Here is a 27,738-nt window from a genome sequence, read left to right as displayed (position 1 = left end):
CCAGAGCCATCCCTCAGCAGCAGCACTTCAGCATTAAACCAGCGTGAGCGTAATCTTTACACACCAGTCTGTTCACTACACAAGAAACTGGTCTGGTCATGCTGTGGATTGTAATTATCTATCTTTTATGTGCTTGTTAGACACCTAGTAGCAGCAGATTTGGGTGTCTTTTTTATTACTTGGAGAACATTTTGGAAGATTAAAATAGGAGATTTGTTGGAGAGAAACAAGTGTGCTGCCACCAGCTTTTCTTTCATTTTAGTGAATCACTGCAAAGGAATTTTGTGGAATAAACAACTTTCCCAAGGCGTTTTATCTTTCAGCATTGTATTTCATGAGACACCTGGTGAGAAATGGTAAATTTTGTGCAGATCATTTTTTTTTATTAAATGCAAGTCCTTTTTAAATAACTTTTGTGTTTCATCAGACTATATTTATCACTATTTTGGTTGTTCCTGAAGCATATATATATATATATATATATATATATATATATATATATATATATATATATATATATATATATATATATATATATATATATATATATATATACTTTTATAATCACATCAACTTTCTGTAATCTACAGACCATTTATATTTCTGACTCTGAATGCATAACAAAACCCAGACAAGAAGATGTGGATTTGGAGATGTTTTTTACACGCCATGAACTTCTGGATGTCTGATGATCCTCTGAAGCTGAAAGAATGCTGCACTCTGGGGGGCTAATGCTCTAGGCTCCTGGATGAAACCTGTGAAAGACAGCAATAAACAGAGGACGAAATAACTACATTGTCTTTCACTGCTCTCAAGTGTAAGAGCTGGAATATTGATTCATGCCATTTTTACCCAGAGGTCAGCCGAAAACATAGACACTCTGACAAGTCTGGATAAGCTGCGCAAACGGTAAGAGCACATCCTCTTTTGCCATTTAAGCTGGTGCTGAAGATGTCACTCGAAGAGGATAACAGGTTTAAGATAATGTGGACAAGGAAAAGATTTCTAGAATGTGAGATTATAGTCACGTCTCCAATGGCCAGTTCTTGAGAAATTCATGTAAACAAACTGTGTAATCTGGAAGAACATGTTTAAGGAAGCTGCCTTGTTTTTCTTTTATGCAATACTTTCCATGTAAACTTGAATCACACTGGTGTTAGATATCAAACCTGCTGGATCTGTATTTGTGATTTGGTTTACTCATTCTACGCTGAAATGGGTGGTAGAGTTTTAACTTGAAGTCTTGATAAATTCTTTCATCATGAAAGAAATGCATTTTAATATTTATTTTACTTTGCCAGAAATAAATTGACAATTCTTTAGTCCAAATATGGATCATAAAACTTTCAACATTGTGTTTTCTAAGTGACTGAAAAAGGGTTCTCTCGCTGTCGCTCTTGCTTTCTCTCTCACGTGCAGAGATCCAAGGACAGCCTCAGGTGTAAAAAATGTGACCTTATCTATTTCTATGAAATAACACATGATGTGTAATAAAGCGCACAAGCCAAAAATAAGCCAGTCCCTGCAAACCCAGCTGGGATTAGTCATAACCCTGTGTGGTGAGTTTTACAGCCACAGTTAGAATATTCACAAGAGAACATAATGTGTACCTTTATTTATTTGGTAGGCACTTGTACATTAGGCAGAATACAATCCAACAAAAAACCTAAGAAACTAAAAGTTTAGAGTCCTGCTCTAGGGCCCATCTCATCACTTTCTGATTCCCTGCACAGATAATTAATTTTTTTCTGTTAAACATTTGTTGATGGATTAGGATGTACGGTAAATATTTATATTATGCATATGTTTAAAATTCAAATACAAATACACTCAACACATTATTAGGAATAATGCAACTCATGCAATTATTCAATCAGCCAATCATTTGTTAGCAGAGCAATGTATAAAATCATGCACTATACAGGTCAAGACCTTCAGTTAATGTTCACATCAATCATCAGACTGGCACTCAGTGTGGTCTTCTGCTGTTATTGTCCATCCGCCTCACGGTTCAGCATAATGTGCTTCCTAAGATACTGTTCTGCTTACCACTGTTGTAAAGAGCGGTTATTTAAGCTACTTCATGCTTCCTGCCAGCTTAAGCCAGTTTACCCATTCCCATCTGACAGCTCTCATCATGCAAGGCACTTTCACGAACAGAACTTTCACCCAACGGATTTTTTTTGTTTTGTTTCTTGCAACATTTTATTGTGTGTGTTTTCCAGGAGTTCAGCAGTTTCTAAAATACTCAAACCAGCCCATCTGGCTCCAACATCCATTCACGGTCATGGTCACAGTCACAGTCAAAGTCACTCAGATCAAATTTTTAAACCTGTTCTAATGTTCAGTGTGAATATTAACCAAAGCTCTTGGCCTGTATCTGCATGATTTTGTATTTCCATATTGTTCTACTGGCGTGTGATTGGATAATTGGATAATTGCATCAATAAGCAGGTGTACAAGTGTTCCCCATAAAGTGGTCAGTGGGTGTATAATAATGACTGGTTGTACTGAGAATATTCAGTGTAGCAATAAATACAGACTATACAATCATTATGGCTAAACTCTGAGCAATTGCTCCTGGCAGAACAAAGACATTTAGCAAAAGGATTGTGAGATGACATCATTGATGATGTTCACTTTTTCTACTTTGACAGCCTGGCCAAAGATAGCATGATGTGTGTCTACAGCATGATGTCATTCTGTTAAATAGAATGAGCTGTACCGGCCCATTTTGTGTATTTATTTTTTAAGGTAATCTATTAAGTATATTTAAGTAACCAAATTACATATATACAATGGGTTATAATGATAATTGCTGTTTTTTACATATATGTATCTCATGGAGTAACAGGAATTATCTAGTAATGTAATGTTTGAGGTATGAGATTAGATCATGAACATTACCACAGAGTGCTTGCTATGTTATTAATATATGAATTAAGGCAACTATACAAAGGTCACTGTTCACAACTATAATGGTTTAAAGTGCTTCAGTGCTAATTTTCCTCTATTTGGACAATGGGTTGAAATAAAATCCTGTCTATATTTCTATTAATATGATTTTATTAAAGATACTTAATATTTGACTATGGTATATGCGGGTACAGTAAGTTTTTCCCCCATATATTATCTATTTAAATAAAACTGAGCTATATCATTATATATGCCAAGAAAGAAAGAACACTGAGATGATAGCATGGTAGATGTAAATCATGAACATTAACTTTCCAAATACTAGGATACTGTGAATGCTTCCACACTTCCACGTCTCACTCAGACAGAATAATAACAGCTTGTGTTCCATGTACTCGCATAAAAAGGCTCAGGGTATGGAAATGAATACAAGGTTACATAAAGGTTCCGTATTTCTATCTCATGTCTGTCCTACTGACACTGAATATACTGTAGCTCATGAATAATACATTATTTGCATTCATTCTTCATTGAACTGTGTAAAAGCAGATATTATGACAGACTAAATACAATTAGATATAAACAGGCAACATGACAGCTGTGAAGGCAGGACAAAAAACAAACAAGGGTTTTGAACTAAACATTCATCATATGGCCTATAAACACTGGGAAAAGTTCCCTTCATTTGGTACACATCTGTCTAGCTTCTTTCATTTCCATACAGGGTTTGATTAGCTAGCATCAACTTGATGATGAATACAGAACACAAGTTGGCTAAAATCCCAGAGCTACACCATGAATAATGAACATAAACTGATTATTATTATTTTATTTTTTAATTTTTTTAAAAATATAATAAACTCAGGGCGGCACGGTGGTGTAGTGGTTAGCGCTGTTGCCTCACAGCAAGAAGGTCCGGGTTTCAGCCCCGGGGCCGGCAAGGGCCTTTCTGTTCTGTGTGTAATATGCCGAGCTCTGTTGACCTCTAGAGGTCATTGAACTTTGGGCCTGTAAACGTCTCAGCTGAACCCAGTTTCTCAGCTTTCTAAGGAATGAAATGTACTAAAATGATTAATGAAGTTAGCAAATGGCCTTGTTTGTTAAATGTTTGGGTGCTGAATTCATTTTTCATTTGTAAAACGACATATGACCTCTGATAACCTCAAGGTCATTAAACTTGGCCTATAGGCCTATGCATTTAACGGCATTTTTAAACTGACTTTACTCCCCCAAAAAGAATATGAACAGACAAAAAACAAATAGAAAAGAACAAATACAACATTAAATGCCAGTCCATGTACATGTGACTTACTTTTCACAATGAGAATGCCTAGGCGATCACCTTACATAACATTGCATTACAGTTAGCGGTTATTGTTTATACAAAGCTACTGAAAAAAGGACAGATTCAGCAGCATACAAAATGTGGGGGCATACAGGATATACAGGTTAATCAGGGTTAGTATATATGAGAGTTTTTTTCTTTGTTGTTTGTTTTTTGTAAAGGCTTTACCCCATTTAAAACAAAACAAAACAAAAAACAAACAACAAAGAAAAAAACTCTCATATATACTAACCCTGATTAACCTGTATACCCTGTATGCCCCCACATTTTGTATGCTGCTGAATCTGTCCTTTTTTCAGTAGCTTTGTATAAACAATAACCGCTAAATGTAATGCAATGTTATGTAAGGTGATCGCCTAGGCATTCTCATTGTGAAAAGTAAGTCACATGTACATGGACTGGCATTTAATGTTGTATTTGTTCCTTTCTATTTGTTTTTTGTCTGTTCATATTCTTTTTGGGGGAGTAAAGTCAGTTTAAAAATGCTGCTAAATGCATAGGCCTATAGGCCAAGTTTGATGACCTTGAGGTTATCAGAGGTCATATGTCGTTTTACAAATGAAAAATGAATTCAGCACCCAAACATTTAACAAACAAGGCCATTTGCTAACTTCATTAATCATTTTAGTACATTTCATTCCTTAGAAAGCTGAGAAACTGGGTTCAGCTGAGACGTTTACAGGCCCAAAGTTCAATGACCTCTAGAGGTCAACAGAGGTCAGATAGAGCTCGGCATATTGCAGATTTGAATTCGGCACACCCAAATTGACAAAATAAGACTGTTTGCCGACTTTGTCTCAAAAATGCCTTTAACTCCTTAAATAAGCACTTTTTTGAATTTTGGTACCAGTCTAAAAGACATGCAGGTTAGGTTAACTGGTGACTCTAAATTGACCGTAGGTGTGAATGTGAGTGTGAATGGTTGTCTGTGTCTATGTGTCAGCCCTGTGATGACCTGGCGACTTGTCCAGGGTGTACCCCGCCTTTCGCCCGTAGTCAGCTGGGGTAGGCTCCAGCTTGCCTGCGACCCTGTAGAACAGGATAAAGCGGCTAGAGATAATGAGATGAGATGAGATGAGATAATAAACTCAGCGTTTAGTGTTTTGGAGCATCTCACTATGGTTGACATTAGTCTCGCCTACGCTCATGAAGACACTTGAAATACTCAAGTGTTACCCTGAGATTAGCGCTTTCTTCCTCATACTTGACAACTTTCTGTGTGAAGAAATCATTATCTATTCCCAGATCAGCATTTACCCACAGTTACATGATGTAAACAAATCAAGGTGTGCCTATTGCACAAACCCTGGTGGGACATGAAAAAAATTACCATGACCTCAGAAGACATAAATATCTTCAGTACAACCAGCAAGAATGAGGGAGAACGAGATAGAACACAGACTATTATTTATGTATTTTACACTGATTGCACAGTATGGTGTGGAACTAGGGAATCTGCTGTCAGGTTGAAGGATCATGCTGTCATTCAACCAAAGCATTTCAACATGTTCTTTTGAGTAGAAAATCTCTGAAAACTTACTGTAATGTTTGGTCCACTTTGATGTTTATTCATTTTGATAAATGATGAGCTTGTAGTAGAAGAATGTTTGGAAGATAATCACTCATATCCAAGTTTTAAAAAATGCCTCTGGGATAGCACAAATAGTTACAAAAACTGACAGAATATCAGATGTATTGTAATATCTTAAGAATTACACCATGTCACACTCATAAAATCATTGTGAACAGATGAGGATATACAGTACATTCATTAGTGGTGTTGTTTCAGGATTAAGGTTGTGATTTTTCTACCACACTTAGCTAAAATGGCAGCTTTTTGCATCAGAGGTAGTTGGGTGTTTATAAATGTGGTCTGGTTTTTCTTTGACCAGTAGATTCAGTGTGTGTGTGTGTGTGCGTGCGTGCGTGCGTGTGTGTGTTGGGGGGGGGGTTCAGCTACATTTTGTTCACGGTATTAAGCATTATTTGTAGGTCACTGTTGAAACATGCCTCTCCTAAACCAATATAAATGACAATAGAGTACTTTCTCTCAACCGTTATTAATATAGTGGTGGTCTGGCAAAACCCATTGGGGTGAATCATGTTTTGGCCAAGTTGGGTTTTCTAACATGAAAGCACTACTACATAAATATATTTCACCAAAATGATGTGGAACTTATTGAAATGTACTTTTTCACTCTTGCCTGTCTTTCTGAAAAGATCATGTTAGCCTCTTAAGGCCAAAGGTGCTGGGAGGTGAGGCTCACACATACCCAAAATTAATCAAAAATAGTTCCACAATTATCAGGTCAATATACATAATCCTTGTCTCTATGGATTTATAAGACCTCAGAAAATATATTTCCAGTGGCATGAACATTGTGACTGTGACTATGCCTGAGTAAATTGTGATAAACCAAAGGAGGAATTTACTTTTTTTTTTATCCTTGCCTTAACTTTATTCTAGATTAGACAGTGGATAACACACAGCAAATTCCTCAGTGTTGAATTAACACTTTCAGAGTTAATTTGTGTCCAACTGGACCTATATAAACACAGTAGGGTGTTAAATCAACACTCTGGGTGTTAATTCAACACTGGGGATTTTGCTGTGCACCATGATAGCAATGATTTCATGCACAAACATGCTACTTTTTACATTCAGCAACTCCTTGACTACATAGACAAAAAACAAACAAAAAAAAAATTGAAATACCACAAAGTACATAGATACTACAAAAGTTTTAGTAAGGATAGAACTTCCCAAAACAGCATTTTTGGAACTTTTTACCAGAAGTAGGCGCATTCTACTGGACTAGGTACCAAGTCTGTCAGGTTTAAGAAATTAGGGAGCCAGTCTAACAAATGCAGCAGTAAAATGGGCATAAGCTTAATCAGTTCAGTTTGTATTGAGATACTGGCTGTCAAATTGTCCAATATAACCTTCACCACAGATTTTAAAACACGATAATTTTATGTCTGGTTAATACACACACACACACACACACACACACACACACACACACACACACACACACACACACACACACACACACACACTATGGTGAAAGGTTTGTGGATACCTGACCTTTGTACCAATATGTGGTTCTTCCCCAAACTTTTGCCACAAAATTGGTAGTACAGAATTGTCTAGAATGTCTGTATGCTGTAGCATTACAACAACCCTTCAACTGGATCTAAGTGGCCCCAAACCTGTTCTAGCATGACAATGCCACTGTGAACAATACAAGGTCCATGAAGACATGGTTTGCCAAGACGGGACTGGAAAAATTTGAGTGTCTTGCATAGAGTCCTGACCTCAACCCTACTAAACACCTTTGGGATAAACTCAGACACTGACTGCACCCTAGACCTCCTCGCCGAACATCAATGGCTGACCTCACGAATATTCTTGTGCTCTCGTGAAAGAGTACAAATCCCCACAGCCACACTACAAAATCTAGTAGAAAGCCTTCCCAGAAGAGTGGAGGTTATTATAAGAGCAAAGGAGGACTACACCTCAAATGGAACAAGCATGTATGGGTGGATGGTCAGGTGTCAACATTTTTGGCCATACTATATGGCATTGATAATATACAGTATATACAGTGCCTTGAAAAATTATTCTTACCCCTTGAACTTTTTCACATTTTTCCACCTTACAACCACGAACATAAAAGTTTTTTATTGAGATTTTATGTGATAGACCAACACAGAGTAGCACATAATTGTGAAGTGAAACGAAAATGATAAATGGTCTTCAAAATTTTAAACAAATAAAAATCTGAAAAATGTGGTGTGCATTAGTATTCAGCCCCCTGTCCTCTGATACCTCTAAATACAATCCAGTGCAATCAATTGCCTTCAGAAGTCATCTAATTAGTTAATAGAGTCCTACTGTATGTAATTTACTCTCAGCATAAATACACTTGTTCTGTGAAGGCCTCAGTGGTTTGTTAGAGAACACTGAAGAACAAACAGCATCATGAAGACCAAATAACTCGCCAGACAGGTCAGGGATAAAGTTCTGGATAAGTTTAAAGCAGGGTTAGGTTATAAAAAATATCTCAAGCTCTGAACATCTCAAGAAGCACTGTTCAATCCATCATTCAAAAATGGAAAAAGTATGGCACAACTGCAAACCTACCAAGACATGGCCGTCCACCTAAACTGACAGAGCGAGCAAGGAGAACACTGGTCAGAGAAGCAGCCAAGAGGCCCATGATCACTCTGGAGAAGCTGCAGAAATCCACAGCTCAGGTGGGAGAATCTGTGCACAGGACAACTATAAGTCGTACACTCCACAAATCTGGCCTTTTTGGAAGAGTGGAAAGAAGAAAGCCATTGTTGAAAGACAGGCATAAGAAGTCCCATTTGCAGTTTGCCAGAAGCCATGTAGGGGACACAGCAAACATGTGGAAGAAGGTGCTTTGGTCAGATGAGACCAAAGTTGAACATTTTGGCCTAAATGCAAAGCGCTATGTGTGGCGGGAAATTAACACTGCTCATCACCCTGCACACACCATCCCCACTGTGAAACATGGTGGTGGCAGCATCATGTTATGGGGATGCTTTTCTTCAGCAGGGACAGGGAAGCTGGTCAGAGTTGATGGGAAGATGGATGGAGCTAAATACAGGGCAATCCTGGAAGAAAGCCTGTTGGAGGCTGCAAAAACTTGAGACTGTGAAGGAGATTCACCTTCCAGCAAGACAATGACCCTAAACATACAGCCAGAGCTACAATGGAATGGTTTAGATCAAAGAATATTCATGTGTTAGCATGGCCCAGTCAAAGTCCAGACCTACAACCCCGATTCCAAAAAAGTTGGGACAAAGTACGAATTGTAAATAAAAACGGAATGCAATGATGTGGAAGTTTCAAAATTCCATATTTTATTCAGAATAGAACATAGATGACATATCAAATGATTAAACTGAGAAAATGCATCATTTAAAGAGAAAAATTAGGTGATTTTAAATTTCATGACAACGACACATCTCAAAAAAGTTGGGACAAGGCCATGTTTACCACTGTGAGACATCCCCTTTTCTCTTTACAACAGTCTGTAAACGTCTGGGGACTGAGGAGACAAGTTGCTCAAGTTTAGGGATAGGAATGTTAACCCATTCTTGTCTAATGTAGGATTTTAGTTGCTCAACTGTCTTAGGTCTTTTTTGTCGTATCTTTCATTTTATGATGTGCCAAATGTTTTCTATGGGTGAAAGATCTGGACTGCAGGCTGGCCAGTTCAGTACCCGGACCCTTCTTCTACGCAGCCATGATGCTGTAATTGATGCAGTTTGTGGTTTGGCATTGTCATGTTGGAAAATGCAAGGTCTTCCCTGAAAGAGACGTCGTCTGGATGGGAGCATATGTTGCTCTAGAACCTGGATATACCTTTCAGCATTGATGGTGTCTTTCCAGATGTGTAAGCTGCCCATGCCACACGCACTAATGCAACCCCATACCATCAGAGATGCAGGTTTCTGAACTGAGCGCTGATAACAACTTGGGTCGTCCTTCTCCTCTTTAGTCCAAATGACACGGCGTCCCTGATTTCCATAAAGAACTTCAAATTTTGATTCATCTGACCACAGAACAGTTTTCCACTTTGCCACAGTCCATTTTAAATGAGCCTTGGCCCAGAGAAGACGTCTGCGCTTCTGGATCATGTTTAGATACGGCTTCTTCTTAGAACTACAGAGTTTTAGCTGGCAACGGAGGATGGCACAGTGAATTGTGTTCACAGATAATGTTCTCTGGAAATATTCCTGAGCCCATTTTGTGATTTCCAATACAGAAGCATGCCTGTATGTGATGCAGTGCCGTCTAAGGTCCCAAAGATCACGGGCACCCAATATGGTTTTCCGGCCTTGACCCTTACGCACAGAGATTCTTCCAGATTCTCTGAATCTTTTGATGATATTATGCACTGTAGATGATATGTTCAAACTCTTTGCAATTTTACACTGTCGAACTCCTTTCTGATATTGCTCCACTATTTGTCAGTGCAGAATTAGGGGGATTGGTGATCCTCTTCACATCTTTACATGTACTTCTGAGAGCTGCTGCCACTCCAAGATGCTCTTTTTATACCCAGTCATGTTAATGACCTATTGTCAATTGACCTAATGAGTTGCAATTTGGTCCTCCAGCTGTTCCTTTTTTGTACCTTTAACTTTTCCAGCCTCTTATTGCCCCTGTCCCAACTTTTTTGAGATGTGCTGCTGTCATGAAATTTCAAATGAGCCAATATTTGGCATGAAATTTCAAAATGTCCCACTTTCGACATTTGATATGTTGTCTATGTTCTATTGTGAATACAATATCAGTTTTTGAGATTTGTAAATTATTGCATTCCATTTTTATTTACAGTTTGTACTTTGTCCCAACTTTTTTGGAATCGGGGTTGTAAATCCCATTGAGCATCTGTGGCAAGACTTGAAAATTGCTGTTCACAGACGCTCTCCATCCAATCTGGCTGAGCTTGAGCTATTTTGCAAAGAAGAATGGGCAAAAATTTCAGTGTCTAGATGTGCAAAGCTGGTAGAGATATACCACAAAAGACTTGCAGCTGTAATTGCAGCAAAAGGTGGCTCTACAAAGTATTGACGCAGGGGGGCTGAATACTAATGCACATCACATTTTTCAGATTTTTATTTGTTTAAAATTTTGAAGACCATTTATCATTTTCATTTCACTTCACAATTATGTGCTACTCTGTGTTGGTCTATCACATAAAATCTCAATAAAAAACTTTTAAGTTCGTGGTTGTAAGGTGGAAAAATGTGAAAAAAGTTCAAGGGGTATGAATACTTTTTCAAGGCACTGTAGTAGAAAATGTCAACATTTCACCATTTGAATGGTGTTCCAGTGAAGCCACACATGTTCCTACAAATACACACATTCATTCAGGATAGCCAAAAGAGACAACATCAGAGATAATAGGAGGACAATTGTATATTTGTATTTATGCATGTGCATATAGATGTGTATTGTGTGTGAGTGTGTATCTGTCCATAATTGATGAGTCACATTGAGTTCTAGGAATGAGTTTTGATATTAGTTCCCAGGATTTTATCTTCACACTATTATAAAATTCCCAGAAACTGACATTCCACATGAGTGACAAGGTAAATAGGAAGATCTTAACAGTAATCCACTAAAGCTTTAAATAACTTTTTCATACCTTCATTGTATTTGTTCGTGCATTTGAGTGAATGTGTATGTTTAAGACACAATTTTTTTTTGATAACCAGAAATATTTCAAACTAAATTTATTTGTGTCAGATTATTGCTCAGGGTCAAAGCTGTTTTCATACAAAATCAGCTTGATATACTATGATAGAGGACATGATTTGGCAAACACTACAGGACAGTTAATTTCCAATTGTTTCTCTAGCATGAGAACCTTACAATAAGGAAAGGTACTTCTGAAGTTCTTATTGTGTCCGTCTTTGTATTGTTAAGAACCCACTCAACTAAAGAATTTGTTTTATTTTTAGTCATGTTTTCTATATTCCATAAATATAACATTCAAGTTTGTTTTGTAATGGAAATGCAGATATAGGCTAGTTGGAAGTGGGCAACTTTTCAAAAGCATTATTTAAACAATCACATGTTTCCTAATAAAGGAAAAGGGCAGTTAAGTATAAGATTTATGGATAGAGAATAACTTGGACCCCATTTCCGGTATAGCTATTGAAACAAAGAAATTTATCTGCGAATGAAGAACAAGGCCTATTAGTCAGATAAGTGTTTAGACAAGACTGAAGGCGCAAAGAGTCATGCATGAAAAATTATACACACAGAGACGCCATGGTTAAGCGGACAGTTCAACATAGGCAGTATGAAATACTGATTTTGAATGGAAAATACATTTGAGAACACACACACACACACACACACACACACACACGCACGCAAAACCGATGCTTAATTAATGTTTGATTTTAAACACCTGATCATATTTCTCTATCTATCCTGCTAGAATTAGATATTTTCCATTACTTCAGGACTACGTTCATCAAATGAAACTATATTATCATGCTCTGTATGTTTGGACCTAATCATTATCTTGGTGCTCCCAAGTCATGGAAAGGAGTTGGGGTAGGGGGTTGTGCAAGTTTGAATCCCAATAACAGCACAGCCATCTGTGGTCTGGAGTCAAAGACAGAAAATTGGCCAATCATGGGCATCTGTGAGCTCATGTAAGTGGAAAAGGGCAGATAGTGATTTTCGAACAAGGGTGTTTGTCTACTCTTGACATTTGACAATTGACATTGCATGACCAGCAGTTCAGAAAGATGCACTGACAGAGCTGCTTGTGTCTTGCAGGGTGTGTGTTAGCTCTCAGCCTCCATTGCATCATAGAACTAGGTAGTTGTTGTGAATTAACAATGACCAAATGCAAGAAAAAAAATATGATAAATAAATTAATATGTTTTCAAATAATAGCAAAATACCAGCTAAAACATTACATTTATTATGGTCTGTGTGAGCAAACACATACACTTATTTCTAAAAACAAAGGAATTATGCAGTGAATCTGATTTTCACAGTGGTGAATAAGTCTTAAATTTCTTATTCTGTTTCTACAATTCTTTTCATTTGGTTCTTTATGTGCAACCATGATGCTTGGAAAGATTTCACAGTATTGAAATGCTTTCTCTTTCATTACCTCCATACCAGAATAAGATCTACTTTATTAAAATGCTTTATTGACTACAATAGTGAAAGATTTGTGACCATCTAAGTCAGAGGAATGAAGATAAATATCCATGTTAAAGCTTAATAAGAACCCAGTTCAACTTAAAAAGAAAAAAGGTACTAGAGGGCTTGTCTTTATGTGAATGTGAAGAGCTGAGCACCTCCAAGTCAGATGCCATGGTTCTCTCCTGGAAAAGAGTGGGATGCTCCTTTCAGGTGAGGGACGAGACCTTGCCTCTGGTGGAGGAGTTTAAGTATCTATTCACGAGTGATGGAAAAAGAGTGTAAGATTGGGACACAACAGATTGGGTCAGCAGCAGCAGTGTAAAACTCACTGTACTGGTGGTGAAGCAGGAGCTCCGTTTTTGGAAAAACAAGGTAATCCCTTGTTGACTCCCACTAGAGCTGTATCAGACGTCCCACTGGACTTGCGAGGGAGATTAGATTTAAAAGTTGGCTTGGGTGAATCTGGGAATCCCCCAGGAGGAGCTGTAAACTGTAGCTGTGGCTAGAGAACTCTGGACTGACCTTTTCAGCTTGTTGCCATCATCAAGGAATAAATGATCTCTTATTGTAGTCTCTTTACAAAAAGCGTGTAGCACAATAGAGACAGGAGCTATTTGGATATTTAAGAGACCCCTGATCCTTTTGCCATTCGAAAGTTTTTGACCCTCATCCTGCAAATGCTGTCTAATGACTAATTTACTTCACAGTGCATGAAGTGCTTTTTCGCTGACACTAACTTCAAGGCATCAAGCACACTAAGCTCAAAAGTGCACTTAAAACATTTTTAAAGAAACTTTTACAACCCTCTATGGTTACATTTCAAACAGATCAAATTTCCAGCGCAATTTTAAATTCGTAAAATAAACCCCAGGTTTTTTTAGATGTCAACATTCACTGCATGATGGGTTATTTAAACTTTTAACTGTATATGTGGAATGAAATAATCTTAGCAGGAGCATCAAACATTTCAAACTGGAAGTTATTGTTCACAGGGCTGTAAAATAACAATATCTTTAAGCCATTCATTTTTCCAAACATGGAACTCAACATCTTGGTCACTTTGTTCTGTGTTTGACTTTTTCCAAGTTTTTCTGGTTAGGAACCAAATGCTAATTGAAGTCAATGTATAATTAAAAAAAAAAAAAGTCTGGAAAAATACTTTGAGAAGTTGTTGGTCTGGAGAAATCCTCTACTGTGAGATTATTTTTCCTGATTTACAAAACTGTTTTGTATCCAAGTGTCTCAAGTTTCTTTCATTCAGACAAGAATCAATTCCAAATACATCGTAAACACTCCATTCAGGTGATTTTAGCTGTTATAATAACAATGTTAGAAAATAACTAAAGGATGAGGTTAAAAAAAGCATAATGTTTTCTGTTAAAGTTCTTTGCCCCTTGGTGATGTTTGAAGCATATATGAGAAATAGCCTACTTATCTAACACAACATGGATATATAGAAAAAGGCCTATAATTCTAGGAACAAAAATACCGCAATATGGCTAGATACCCAACACACTGCAGCGTGCACTCACTGAGTAGATCGGTGAAAGAAGTGACTAATATACTTTTCATGTGTGTGCTGGCAAACTCCCAAAAGAGGATTCTATGACCAGTGTAACACTGTAATAGTTTATCCAGAGCTTGTGCTGGATTCCCAGTTTCAACTGTAACTGCAAATACAAAATAATACAACAATAAACAAGAGCATGTAGGAATAAAATGTTCATGGTAGTTCTCTAACACGAACCATCAACTGGGGAACAATGCATCCCTTAAAACAGTCCACACCCATGAATATTAAATGACGAGGAGAGTTCAGAAAAGAGATAGAATATCTGTGGATCTCAAAACCATGTGTGATCACATCTGTGAATGAAGTTGCTTTAGGATGAAGCTGTCTACAGGAAATCCTTTTCACAGCAGGGAAAATACTCCAGTGCACATGCAATTTGCTTGGTATGTGACATAGGCAAGAAATCGCTGCATTTCATTGAACACGTGTGAATGTAAGTCTAAGATGACGAAGCAATTTATGTTTCTGAGACACTGTTTCAGAGAATGAGTCAGAAGAGTGGTTCTCAGAGTGGGGTTCAGGGAATTACAATTACAATCCACCATTACCAAAGTTGTTATATTTATTATTAGCTCATCCAGCCAACAGGCAATGAGCTTATTCCATCATGTGTTGTCCGTTGTCCATCGCCCGTCCATCATCCGTCATCTGTCTGGCGTCGTCCACATTTCACGAAAATCGCTACTTCTCTCTCAATTCTTCACCAATTTTTATTCTTTTTGGCAGGAAGGGAGGTCTGCTTGGGATGCATATAGCTTCTACCCAAATTTGCATAATTGCAATTAATAATGAAGATATGGAGTAATTAAGCCCTAATGAGCAGTTTACACACAAATAGCTTCTTCTCCCTCAATTATTCACCGATTTTGATTCTTTCTGGCATGAAGGTAGGGCTACCTAGGGTGCATATAACTTCTACCCAGATTTGCTTAATTACAATTATTAATGAAGTTATGGACTAATTAAGCCTTAATCAGCAGTTCAACAAAAATCGCTTCTTCTCAGTCAATTCCTCGCCATTTTGGATTCTTTCTGGCAAATCCGTAGGTATTCCTAGGGTGGATATAGCTTCTATATATAGCTTGTATACAGTGTATATAGCTTGCAACATTTATTGTGCAAGGTGGCCCACTTTAAATCGTTCCTTCTGGACTAGGGCCGGAGTGAGCTATGCCGTCATTGATGGTGTTGCTGAGTTTTTGTGAGCTGCTTTGTTTGGAACCTACATTAGCTGATTTGTGACAATGTCAATTGTTAAAAGTGTTAAACAATTAAAATGGAAATAAATTGAATTGAATTTGGACTAAGAACACTGACGCCATGTGTAAGAACAGCCAGAGCCATTTCCACTTTTTGAAGAGGCTGAAGTCCTTCAGTGTCTACTAGACAAAGCTGAGACAATACTGGACATCATTATGTTTTAGGAGTCTGTGATGGCCAGTGGTCTCTTGTTTGTTGTTGTGTGCTGGGGCAACAGGCTGAGGGTAGCAGACATCAACAAACTGATCCGCAAGGCCATTGATGTTTTGGGGGTGAATAGACCATCTGGCAGTGCTGTCGGAGAGAAGGATGCTGTCCAAGTTACATGGCATGTTGGACAATGATATGCCGGTCCAGCAGAGGTGTACATTCAGTGCAGGACTGGTTTGACTGAGATGCACCAAAGAACATCAGTGGAAGTCATCCCTGCCTGTGGCCATCAATCTTTTCAACTCCTCCCTCAGAGTGTAAAACATTCTGAGTCAGTAGACTGACCCTTGGACTTATTTCACCTATGTCAGAAGTTTCTTAACCTCAAAATTTTAGAATAATTTTTAGTGCAATACTGACTTTAAACAACACTACCTTTACACTTCTTGTATATTGAAACGTTGACGTTACAGTTGTTATATATTAGAGTATGATGCACATATTTTAACATACTTCTCACGTTTTCTTATCTTTCTATTCTATTTTTCATTTCTATTTATTATTTATTATTTTCCTTCTAGTTTTTCTATGCCTTTATATACAGTACCAGTCAAAAGTTTGAACACCCCTACTCATTCACAAGTTTTTCTGTATTATGACTATTTTCTACATCAACATAAAAACTATAAAATAATGTGGCACATACATGGAATGATATGGTAAACAAAAAAGGGTTAAAAAAAGACAAAATATGTTTCGTATTTTAGATTCTTCAAAGTAGCCACCATTTACCTTGATGATGCTTTGCACATTATTGGCATTATCTCAAACAGCTTCATGAGGTGGTCACCTGGAATGCTTTTCAATTAACAGTTGCCTTGTCAAAAGTTAATTAGTGCAATTTCTTGCCTTCTTAATGTGTTTGAGATCAAACAGTAAATAGTAAATAATAAAAATACTGTAAATAGTCCTATTCCACAACTTTAATAATCCATATTATATCAAGAAACTGCTCAACTAAGTAAAGAGAAACGACATCCATCATTACTTTAAGATGTGGAGTGTCTTTTAATTAATGAAAATAAAGACAAACCATTCAATTCAAAGGTGTGTCCAAACTTTTGACTAATACTGTATTTCTATTCTAGAATGAGAGCAACTGTAACCTGACCAATTTCCCCTCGGGGATCAATAAACTATTTCTGATTCTGAATGAATCCAAACTCAATAACTTAAGCCTATAAATAATGTCAGTTTGAACGTATTGTGTTCTGTCAGTGAAAAGTTTACAAATAAAAAGCTCTATGGTTGTAATCAATGGATAAACTATTATTATATAAATTTAAATAATACTTGAAATTAAACAAATTTGTATTGAAAGGGCCATGGAATTTATTTTACAGTTAAAAGGATGCCTGGTTACAAAGGGATGAGAGAATTGTGTTAGAAAATGGTATTAGATATAAGAGGGTAATTTTAGTTTACCATTACAACCAACTTGGACATTATTAATAATATGCAGAGCTTTCTTTACAAGTCATGTTTATTTAAAAATGATTTGATGCATTGACATAACCCTTTGTTTTTGTGTTTTTTTCTTGCAGAGTGCCAATGCGCTTAGTCATTTTAAGATGAGGTTATGGAAGTGTGTTGCCATCGTCTTGATACTCTGTGGTGCTGCACTCTCTGTCTTCCGCTCTAGAATCCTGCTTTCCTTAAAATCACCTGTTCTTCCTCACTTTGAGCATTCATCATCTTTATTATCAGCATCAGCATCATCAATGTTTTCAAAGAACTCCTCATCTGGGACTGGGGGGAGGTTTCGGAGAGTCAGAGCAGCAAATGGAGACAACTTGGTCATCTCTGATTGTAAGCTATACTCTTTTTCTCCCAGTATATTTGACGTATTTAGTATACTTCCTGGCTTAATGAAAAAGCCTTTATATACATCAAGGAATTGATTTATTTAGAGGCTCAGTGGCTGCATCCAAATGAAAAGCACTGCTCCCTATTCTTTCAAAAGCATATCCTGTATTGGTCCAGTCAGTATAATAATACAACAATGCAGTAATGCAATAATGCAAGTGGTCAAGAGGTCAGGGTGAAAGCATTGTTTAATTTGAATTCTTCTTATATAGAATATGAAATATTAATTGATTTTTTTTGTATTTTCATATGAATGGTTTTGAAAACAAGAAATAACTCTAATGGATCTCCTGGTCAATTGCTTTTAGCATGCAATAAGGTAACATATGATACAAACAGACATAGCCACAAACACATACTTGCACACTTTCAGTAGAGATGAATTCATGAGAATCCAATTGACTACCAAGGAGGGATCAGAGAATTACTTGTGCTAAGCAGGTCAGCAAGGGCTCAATGGACTCATGGCCAGCTGTCCTTAAACTCTAGTACTTAGCACAACACAAAGGATAATGTATAAAATGACTCAAAACTACATTAAGCTTTCAAGAAATTTCTTTCCCACAATGTAAACCTTCTTAAAATACATCAGCAGAGCCATAAGTACAATATAAAGCATATACACTACCGTTCAAAAGTTTGGGGTCACCCAGACAATTTTGTGTTTTCCATGAAAAGTCACACTTTTATTTACCACCATAAGTTGTAAAATGAATAGAAAATATAGTCAAGACATTTTTCTGGCCATTTTGAGCATTTAATCGACCCCACAAATGTGATGCTCCAGAATATGTATATGTATAGTGTATTTCTGAGTAGTTTAAAGTGATCTTCATTGAAAAGAACAGTGCTTTTCTTTCAAAAATAAGGAAATTTCAAAGTGACCCCAAACTTTTGAATGGTAGTGTATGGACAAAAGGATCACAAGACATTTCTCCCATTTAATCCTCTAACTCAGTGAAAGAGCTGAATAATTACCCCTGCCAACTTTGTTAGAAGAGGTCATGTTTTTGCCTCCATTTGCTTGTTTTTCTGTCGGTTTCCCAATGTACCTCAAAAAGTGGCACGGTGGTGTGTAGTGGTTAGCACTGTCGCCTCACAGCAAGAAGGTTCTGGGTTTGAGCTCAGCGGCCAACGGGGGCCTTTCTGTGTGAAGTTTGCATGTTCTCCCTGTGTCTGCGTGGGTTTCCTCCGGGTGCTCCAGTTTCCCCCACAGTTCAAAGACATGCAGTTAGGTAAACATGTGGCAGCCATGGCCTGAAGTTGGGCTGAAGTACCCTTGAGTAAGGCACCTAACCCCCAACTGCTCTCCGGGCGCTGTAGCATAGCTGCCCACTGCTCTTGGAATGTGTATGTGTGCTCATTGCTCACTTGTGTGTGCATGTGTGTGTTCACTGCTTCAGATGGGTTAAATGCAGAGGTTAAATTTCACTGTGTGCTTAAGTCTGTGCTTGAGTGTACATGTGACAATAAAGGCAGCTTGGCTTCTAAAGTAGTGAATGAATTTTGATGAAATTTTGAGGAAAGGTGGGCCATAGGCCATGGAGCAATTTATTAGATTTTGATGCAAATCCAAAAATGTGGATTGACAGAGGTATGCACTCTACTGAGTGCCCTTCTAGTTAGTTAAATGTAGCACAAGCTCTTTATGTAACTATTCATGTTCAGGCTATACACATACTGTGTATTAATCATAAACACAAGGATATTTTTGGAGCGAGTTTCCATTCATACATGCATTAAGGATGTAGCAAAGAGGTCTGAACCCCCTGAAAGAATACTCGTCTGGGCCCCCAACCCTCTTTAATTTCATGCTGCATTTTGGATACATTAGATATACACTCACTGGCCACTTCATTAGGAAGTGGCCAGTACTGAACTTGCTGTTTTATGCAGTTCTCTAATCAACCAATCCCTTGACAGCAACACAATACATAAGATCATGCAGATACAAATCAAGAGCTTCAGTTAATGTTCACTTCAAACATCCAAATGGGAAAAATTGTGATCTCTGTGACTTTCACTGTGACATGGGTGTTGGTGCCACATGGACTGGTTTGAGTATTTCAGAAACTGCTGATCTCCTGGGGTTTTCACACACAACAGTCTATAAAGCTTACACAGAATGGTGCAAACAACTAAAAACATTGAGTGAGTGACAGTTCTGTGGGCGGAAATGCCTTGTTGATAAGAGAGGTCAGAGGAAAATGGCCAGGCCTGAGTTTCCCAAAAGCATCGTAGCACAAGGGTCATCATTAAATGGTAGAGCGAGCAGCATAATGAACACTCTCTCTCCTAGTTAAGATGCTCTTAACATTAAGAGGCTTTTGGGAAACCCACCACAGCTTGATTTGAGCTGCCAGGAAGGATATAGTAATTCATATAATCACTCTTTACAACTGTGGTGAGCAGAAAAGCATCTCAGCATGCAACAGCAGAAGACCACATTGGGTTCCACTTCTGCCAGCCAAGAACAGGAATCTTAAAATCAAGAACAAGTTCCTATTAAAGTGGCTGGTGAGTGTATAACATGCTACAGCTGTTGCCCTTGGAATTACTGTCTCCTTTCACCTCACTATGTGGTACATTACCAGTATAGGTTAAGTTTGAATGGAACACATTAGTATCAGCATATCTTGTTATAATTTAAATGAACCCGGGTTACACCCTGGACAGGTTGCTAGTATATCACAGAGAGAGAGAGAGAGAGAGAGGAAAGAGAGACACACACACACCAGTTGAACTAATGTAGTAACCAATTGAACTAATCTGCATGTTTTTGCACTGTGGGAGGAAACCCACGCAAGCGAACATGCAAATTCCACACAGTCACACTCCACACATGGAGGTTGAACCCGGAACCTTCTTGCTGTGAAGCGACAGTGCTAACCACTGCACCACCATGCCGCCCTACCATTAAAACTAGTTCTTTGTTATTTTGCAATGGATGTGGGTGTGAGCCAGATTTCCTGTTCTGATTTTCATAGAAATATAAAATGTACAATTACTTCATGTACAAACCCAAATAAGCCTTATTTAACATCATCAAACCTGAGTAGTGTCATCAGCTAAGACCAGCTAACTTAATTTATTTTGCAGAAATAAATTAAATGAAGAAAACTTTATTACAAAAAACCCCTAAAACTGCAACATTTATTTTTCTATTATTTATCATCTTAAATATTACTTTTGTATTTTAGCTTATTAACTAAAATATTCCTTTAATTAGAAATTAAAAAAGTTAATAACAAATAAGCCTTTTCTTAATAAACTTTTATGAACATTTGTACTACAGTTTAGCTTCCCGTTAGCTTCTCTTTTCTTTAGCTTTCAGCAGTCTGTAAAAAGAGAGCTCTGATTTATCAACTCTATTTGTACCGATAATCACAAAACAGCTGTTTTCCATTTTTGATCTGTGTGTGTTTTTTTGGAGCTGTTAGCGCTGTGTTACTTCCACCAACAGTGAAGTCACGTGCATTTCTGCTATTTTATGTTATTCTGCCCTCTACTGTCCACTTTTAGCAAAACTGTATATAACCTGAGGAAAACATTTGAGCTCATTGCTTCTTCTGTCTTATTTCTAGTCATACACATGTTCCAGAGTTTCACAGAGGGCGAGTTGAAGCAGGTCGTCCACACACTGGTGCAGAGGAAAGCGCGAAGGGATGCTAAACTGGGCAAAAGAACTAAGCGGGCCAAAAAGGGTACCAAGCCATGTTCACTGACAGACGAGGAGGTCACAATAAGCCAACTTGGCTTGGGCTATGTCAGTGACGAAGTCATCCTTTTCCGGTACTGCAGTGGCAAATGTGTGGCAAGTCGCCAAAACTACGACCTGGCACTGGCGAAGCTGAAGGGTCAGCATTTGTTGACTCGAGAGAACATGGACAAGGCTCGGCACAAGCCATGCTGCCGGCCCACAGCCTATGAAGAGTTTACCTTCCTGGACAACCACAACCACTACCACACTATTCATAACGCTTCTGCACTGAAGTGTGCTTGTGTATGATGTCAATTTCATAACAAATGCCTATTCAACAAAAGTCATAAGAAGTACAGCAAAAAGAATATAATGTCATTTCATGACAGCTCCATGGAAAACAAAAAAGGAAAAAGGCCAGGCTAAGAATAAGGAGGTTGCAACTGGCAGTTAGAGTATAGCAACACTGTATAGCTTTACAGTGTTGGTCTTAAAAACAAACAGCTGTTAAATTAAGTTTTATTTGCCTTTCTGGGACAAGGTTTTGAACTAGAATTACAACTCCAATTCCAAAAAAGTTGGGACACTGTGTAAAACATAAATAAAAACAGAATGTGAAGATTTGCTAATCATGGAAACCCTATATTTCATTGAAAATAGTACAAAGACAACATATCAAATGTTGAAACTGAGAAATTTTATTGTTTTTTGAAAGATATATGCTCATTTTGAATTTGATATCAGCAACACTTATCAGAAAAGTTGGGACGGGGCAACAAAAGACTGAACAAGATGTGTAATGCTAAAAAAATTCTATTTGGTTAAAACTGGCAACAGGTCAGTAACATGATTGGGCATAAAAAGAGCATCCTAGAGAGGCTGAGTCTCTCAGAAGTAAAGCTGGGGAGGGGTTCACCGCTCTGTGAAAGACTGTATGGGCAAACAGTGCAACAATTTAAAAGGTAGGCTGCCTTTCAAATATTTCAAGTGTAGGTCATAAAAAGAATTTTCCCCGACACCCAATTATTTTGTTTAGTGGACTGAAAGCTACTGAATTTGAATCACAGACTTCCAATTTTATTAGTTTTTTTAGTAGAACAATTAATGAATTTAGGGCCATGTGGCCCTAAATTCTCCACTATTTTTTCTTGCTTCACCATGACCCAATTCAAGATACTACGTCATGCATGACGTGGTGGGCTTTCCCCGTTCGCGCAAGGCATTTTGGGATACAAATTTGAAACAGGAAAGAAAAATGGAGGATGTGAGTGTGCGAATGAAACGTGAAAGACCGACTACAGTAACGGAAAGCGAGAAGAAAAGACGTTATGTTGCGAAGGAAAGGAAACACAGGACCAAACTAATAAATTTCAGCGGTCAGCGAGCACCTCGGTATGATCAGCTGTTTGTTTAGCGACAGAAGGATGTAACTGTCAGTGCACGGTCAAGGTAAACCTGTAGATGGCAGTAAGGGCCTCTGCATGCTCTTGTGACAAGGCTTTCGCAGATAGCTTTTCGCAGACAGTTGTAATTTATCGTTGAGTGGGGAGTAATAGGCGTGCACGATGTTATTCACCGCCACAACGCAAGGGGGCGCGAAGTCGCGAAATCGCTAGGAGTAGTTGGTGGGTGTGGTTAGTGGAGTGTTTATCCCCCGGTTACTTATAATGACTAGAACTGGAGTCGTATAGATGTACGCACTTCCTCACTTCCTCGATCAACCGCTCTTCGTGCTGCTCCATCTTTGCTCATGTTTTTAAAAATGGCGGTAGTGAAAACAAACCAAACCGGGAAAGTAGGGAAGCGGAAGTGCATGTACAGCGGATGTAGAGTGGACCAATCAGAGCCCTCTTGTCTGCGACGCTGTCTGCGAGGCTTCTGCGGTGGTCACAATTTTTGGGAGGTGCGCGCAGAGCGTCTGCGAAGGGGGGGGCTACGCAGACGCCATCTGTGACGCCATCTGCGAGGACTGCGTTGTCAGCATAAATTGGCCTTAATGCAACACTGTAGATGCCAGCTGCCATAAAACCCAAATGAAGAAGAAGAAAGTAAACCTGCGCATGTGCACATGGACTTCCTCTGTTCGCTTGACTGTGTGAAGTGAGTGATTTCATGCATATTATTTGTTAGGAAATCCTGTCAAATTAAATAACTTCCCAGCCACAAAATGGCCTGTTTTTTTTTTTGAGATATTACAAAATAATCACAACGACCAAATTTCTGAGGGAAGTAAATTTCACATATTTTATGAAATCAAAAGGCTGTCTAGCTTTAAGAATAACGTTCCTCAATGTAAAATTGCAAAGAATTTGGGGATCACGTCATCTATGGTACATAATATCATTTAAAGATTTAGAGATTCTGGAGAAATCTCTGTATGCAAGAGACAAGGCTGAAAACTGACATTGGATGCTTGTGATCTTCAAGCCTTCAGGCGACACTGCATTAAAAGCAGACATGTGTCTTTTAGGGTTTCTGTGATTTGAAAATTATCACATTCTGTTTTTATTTACAGTTTACACAGTGCCCCAACTTTTATGGAATTGGAGTTGTTGTCAGTCAGCCAGTAAACTGCAGGAGTAATATAAAATCAGAATTTTAAATAATCATTTTCTTCTCCAATAAATTATTTCCATGTCAGAGCAGTCAGAGCAATCTGCTCAGCCTCAAAAGTCCTACACTGCATAAAAGATTAAGACATACTTGTTGCCCTTGAAAGCAGGGCTACTTTCACATTCCTCAGATCACACACATAATACTATAAAAAAAAAACACTTTGAGTGAAAAGATGAAATGAACAATAATACTGTAGACACTGGTAATGAAAGTAGAGATAGATATGGACAGATATACTGTAAAAAGAGTAGCTCCACCATTAACTATGTATAACATTTCAAATTTAAAATACACTACATTAAAAATCTGCTTGACCTTTTGCACAGAATAGCCATTAGGGGAAAAAGATAGCTAGACGCAGAGAGATCACAAGCAACATTCAGTACTACTCAATTAAGGTTTGTGTACAGTAAGACAAGACAAAGTCAGTGCCCTGAACTTTGTAAAAGCCTGTGTATCTCAAGACAAACCATTCCATCTGTTGGTGTTTTGCAACATGTTTAAATAATCGTCATTTAATTGTTGACAATGGATGGTAATGTTTAACTGTTAAAGTTAGGGTGGCCTGATGGGTTCTCCTGAACAAAATCAGAAAAGGCATGAGAAACTATGAAACAGTGTTCTGTTTCACCTGGAACAGGAACTTACATGAAAATGCCGTGTTAGTGCATGGTTTCATGTCTATCTACGGTATCTATAAGACATCAATAATCTTTCTCAAAGCTAATGCCATGTCGTCACATCAGATTCAATTTTAACAATCCGAACCATAGTTCAACTGGTTTAGCAGACTCACCTAATGAGTGTTCATTGTTCAGAGGAAACGTTCCAAGGGGGAAATTATGACTCATCAACTTTTGCATCAACAATGAGCCACAAGCAGTGTACAGGTCATAACAGAACACAAAAGGTATCTCCTATTCCCCATCAAAATAAAAGAGATCGGTGAAGCTGCTTTGGCATATTTATGGGATAATGAGCAGATGTTTTGAAAGCTTTCTTTCATTTCTTTCCCAATGCATGATTTGAGAAAACATAACATTTTTCTGATGCATAGAGAAAATATGGGATAAAATATAAGCATTATTATGGAACCAGTAAAGCTTTAAATTCCAAATCGTACACAGAATTAGAGCTGATTGTTATATTTGACTGCAAAATCAGTCAAGGAGCAGATGTCCTGTTAAGACTGTGACAGGAGGATTGTGTCTGAGATAACCTCACCAAATCCATTCCACTTTTGCAAATCCTATAACAGACTACTCTAATCCACTTAGTGCCTTTCGAACAGACTCAAACACTGAATGCTGAAGTGGACAGAACAATTCATTACGAAATAAATAGTTATTTATTAGCACTTCATATCCATTTGAGTTAAATGCATGACTACAGTTACATTGTTAAAACAATGCTTTAATAACAAGATACCTCTGTGCAATTCCTTGATCTCCTACCCTGGAGTTTGAAATACAAGATTATTCCATCCAGAAATGTCATGACCTCAGGCAGATCAATATTAAGCTGCAAGTAGCTCAAAGCACATTAGTGCTTTTCACATATCTGGTCTATTTTTCACATAACATTTAAAAAAAAAAAGATGGTTTGTGAGCATGTTAGTAATCAACAAGTATTTAACATCTTCAGAACTTGTTCAAGTAATTAATTAGACTCTAAGCAGGTGAGGAAAAAGCTTCAAGGATACAACACTGGCATTTATAGATTATTCCCAAACCTGTGCATTAAGCAGTCTTCAGGAAGCTGGTGGGTTTTGTGCATGCATTTAAGCAACATTGCAGCATGAGTAAATATAACTAAGGCGCAGCAATTATTATTATTTTTATTATTATTTAAGTTCACTGAATGTACTGATTCCATTCTAATGTTTCACTTTCTTCAAACCAAAATGTATTAATTAAACAGTTATTATGAACATATTATAAAAAAAAAAAAAAACAGCAACAACAAAAAAACATTACCACAGATACAGCCACTTTGCCCGGGCTTTGTTGGACCCTTTCGACCAACTACAATCAACATTGATGCAATGCATCTTTATAAAGGTTTATCTATATTTATTACAGAGTAAGTTATGGTTTATTTATTTACACAGCATCACAGACAAAACAGGAGCATTTATTTATTAAATGTATTGGTGCCAAAGCCTCATGCATTATGTTCTTATCACAGTTTAATAAACTGTACAAACGTTAAAACATGCCTGTATTTTTGTATTATAGTGTCTTCCATTTTCTTATGTTCTTTTTGAAATATTATATATAAGTTCATTATTATTGCAGCATTCGTTTTTAATAATTATGGTTTGATGATATCATGCTCCAGTCATTTGACACAGTGTTCTACATTACTGCATATATGATTAATATACACTTTATAGTAGTGACATGCACATTTTCAAAAAGTAAAACCATTTATACTCATATACATCAACGTACAATGTCCTTTGGAGGGAAACAATGTAAAAAAGAAAACCTCCCCTAATGTACTGTACATCTCATTACATTTATTAAGATTATCCAAAGTGACAGTAGTGATGCAAATGCATGAAAATCATAATAAATACATTAAATTTTACATTAAAATTTCCAACAAATGACCACAAACAAGTGTAAAATATTTGTAGAAAAAGCAGAGGGAGCTAAACACAGGGGTTTAGAGTGTGCATTCTAGTGTTCATGAGTGCTACAAACATTAATTACAAAGCAGTAAGAATGATACAGTATAATGTTTAAAAAATATTGGCTGGCGTTGAGTGGTATATCAGATATATTCCATTCAGCTAGCATGATATTGAATGAGTCAGAGACAAGTTCAGTATCATGCTAGCTGAATGGAATATATCTGATATACCACAAAAAAACCATTATTATCTCATCTCATTATCTCTAGCCGCTTTATCCTTCTACAGGGTCACAGGCAAGCTGGAGCCTATCCCAGCTGACTACGGGCGAAAGGTGGGGTACACCCTGGACAAGTCGCCAGGTCATCACAGGGCTGACACATAGACACAGACAACCATTCACACTCACATTCACACCTACGGTCAATTTAGAGTCACCAGTTAACCTAACCTGCATGTCTTTGGACTGTGGGGGAAACTGGAGCACCCGGAGGAAACCCACGCGGACACGGGGAGAACATGCAAACTCCACACAGAAAGGCCCTCGCCGGCCCCGGGGCTCGAACCCAGGACCTTCTTGCTGTGAGGCAACAGTGCTAACCACTACACCACCGTTACACCACCGTGCCGCCCAACATTATTATTATTATTATTATTATTATTCAAGAGGCGGCACGGTGGTGTAGTGGTTAGCGCTGTCGCCTCACAGCAAGAAGGTCCGGGTTCGAGCCCTGTGGCTGGCGAGGGCCTTTCTGTGTGGAGTTTGCATGTTCTCCCCGTGTCCACGTGGGTTTCCTCTGGGTGCTCCGGTTTCCCCCACAGTCCAAAGACATGCAGGTTAGGTTAACTGGTGACTCTAAATTGACCGTAGGTGTGAATGTGAGTGTGAATGGTTGTA

The 27,738-nt window shown here is 37.9% G+C and overlaps 2 protein-coding genes across 3 annotated transcripts in view; one reads left to right on the top strand and one right to left on the bottom strand.

Moving 5' to 3' along the window:
- LOC132899027 (cystinosin-like) overlaps window positions 1-27,738 on the bottom strand; it is a 260,058-nt gene that overhangs the window by 95,998 nt on the left and 136,322 nt on the right. The gene's annotated exons all lie outside the window — the stretch shown is intronic.
- On the top strand, window positions 46-26,359 carry nrtn (neurturin). 2 transcript variants are annotated; one of them, XM_060941648.1, is made up of 4 exons: window positions 46-346; window positions 591-909; window positions 17,565-17,829; window positions 21,471-26,359. In XM_060941648.1, exons 3-4 carry the CDS (start codon window positions 17,592-17,594, stop codon window positions 21,893-21,895), a joined length of 663 nt encoding a protein of 220 aa, XP_060797631.1. In that variant the 5' UTR covers window positions 46-346; window positions 591-909; window positions 17,565-17,591; the 3' UTR covers window positions 21,896-26,359. The 2 variants fall into 2 exon arrangements, with proteins under 2 accessions (XP_060797631.1, XP_060797630.1); XM_060941647.1 differs by having other exon boundaries at window positions 46-356.

The sequence above is a fragment of the Neoarius graeffei genome, chromosome 15, assembly GCF_027579695.1.
Source record: "Neoarius graeffei isolate fNeoGra1 chromosome 15, fNeoGra1.pri, whole genome shotgun sequence".
NCBI classification, from domain to species: Eukaryota; Metazoa; Chordata; class Actinopteri; order Siluriformes; family Ariidae; genus Neoarius; species Neoarius graeffei.
Note: the sequence above shows the minus strand (reverse complement) of the source record. Positions and strands in the feature narration are given on the sequence as shown.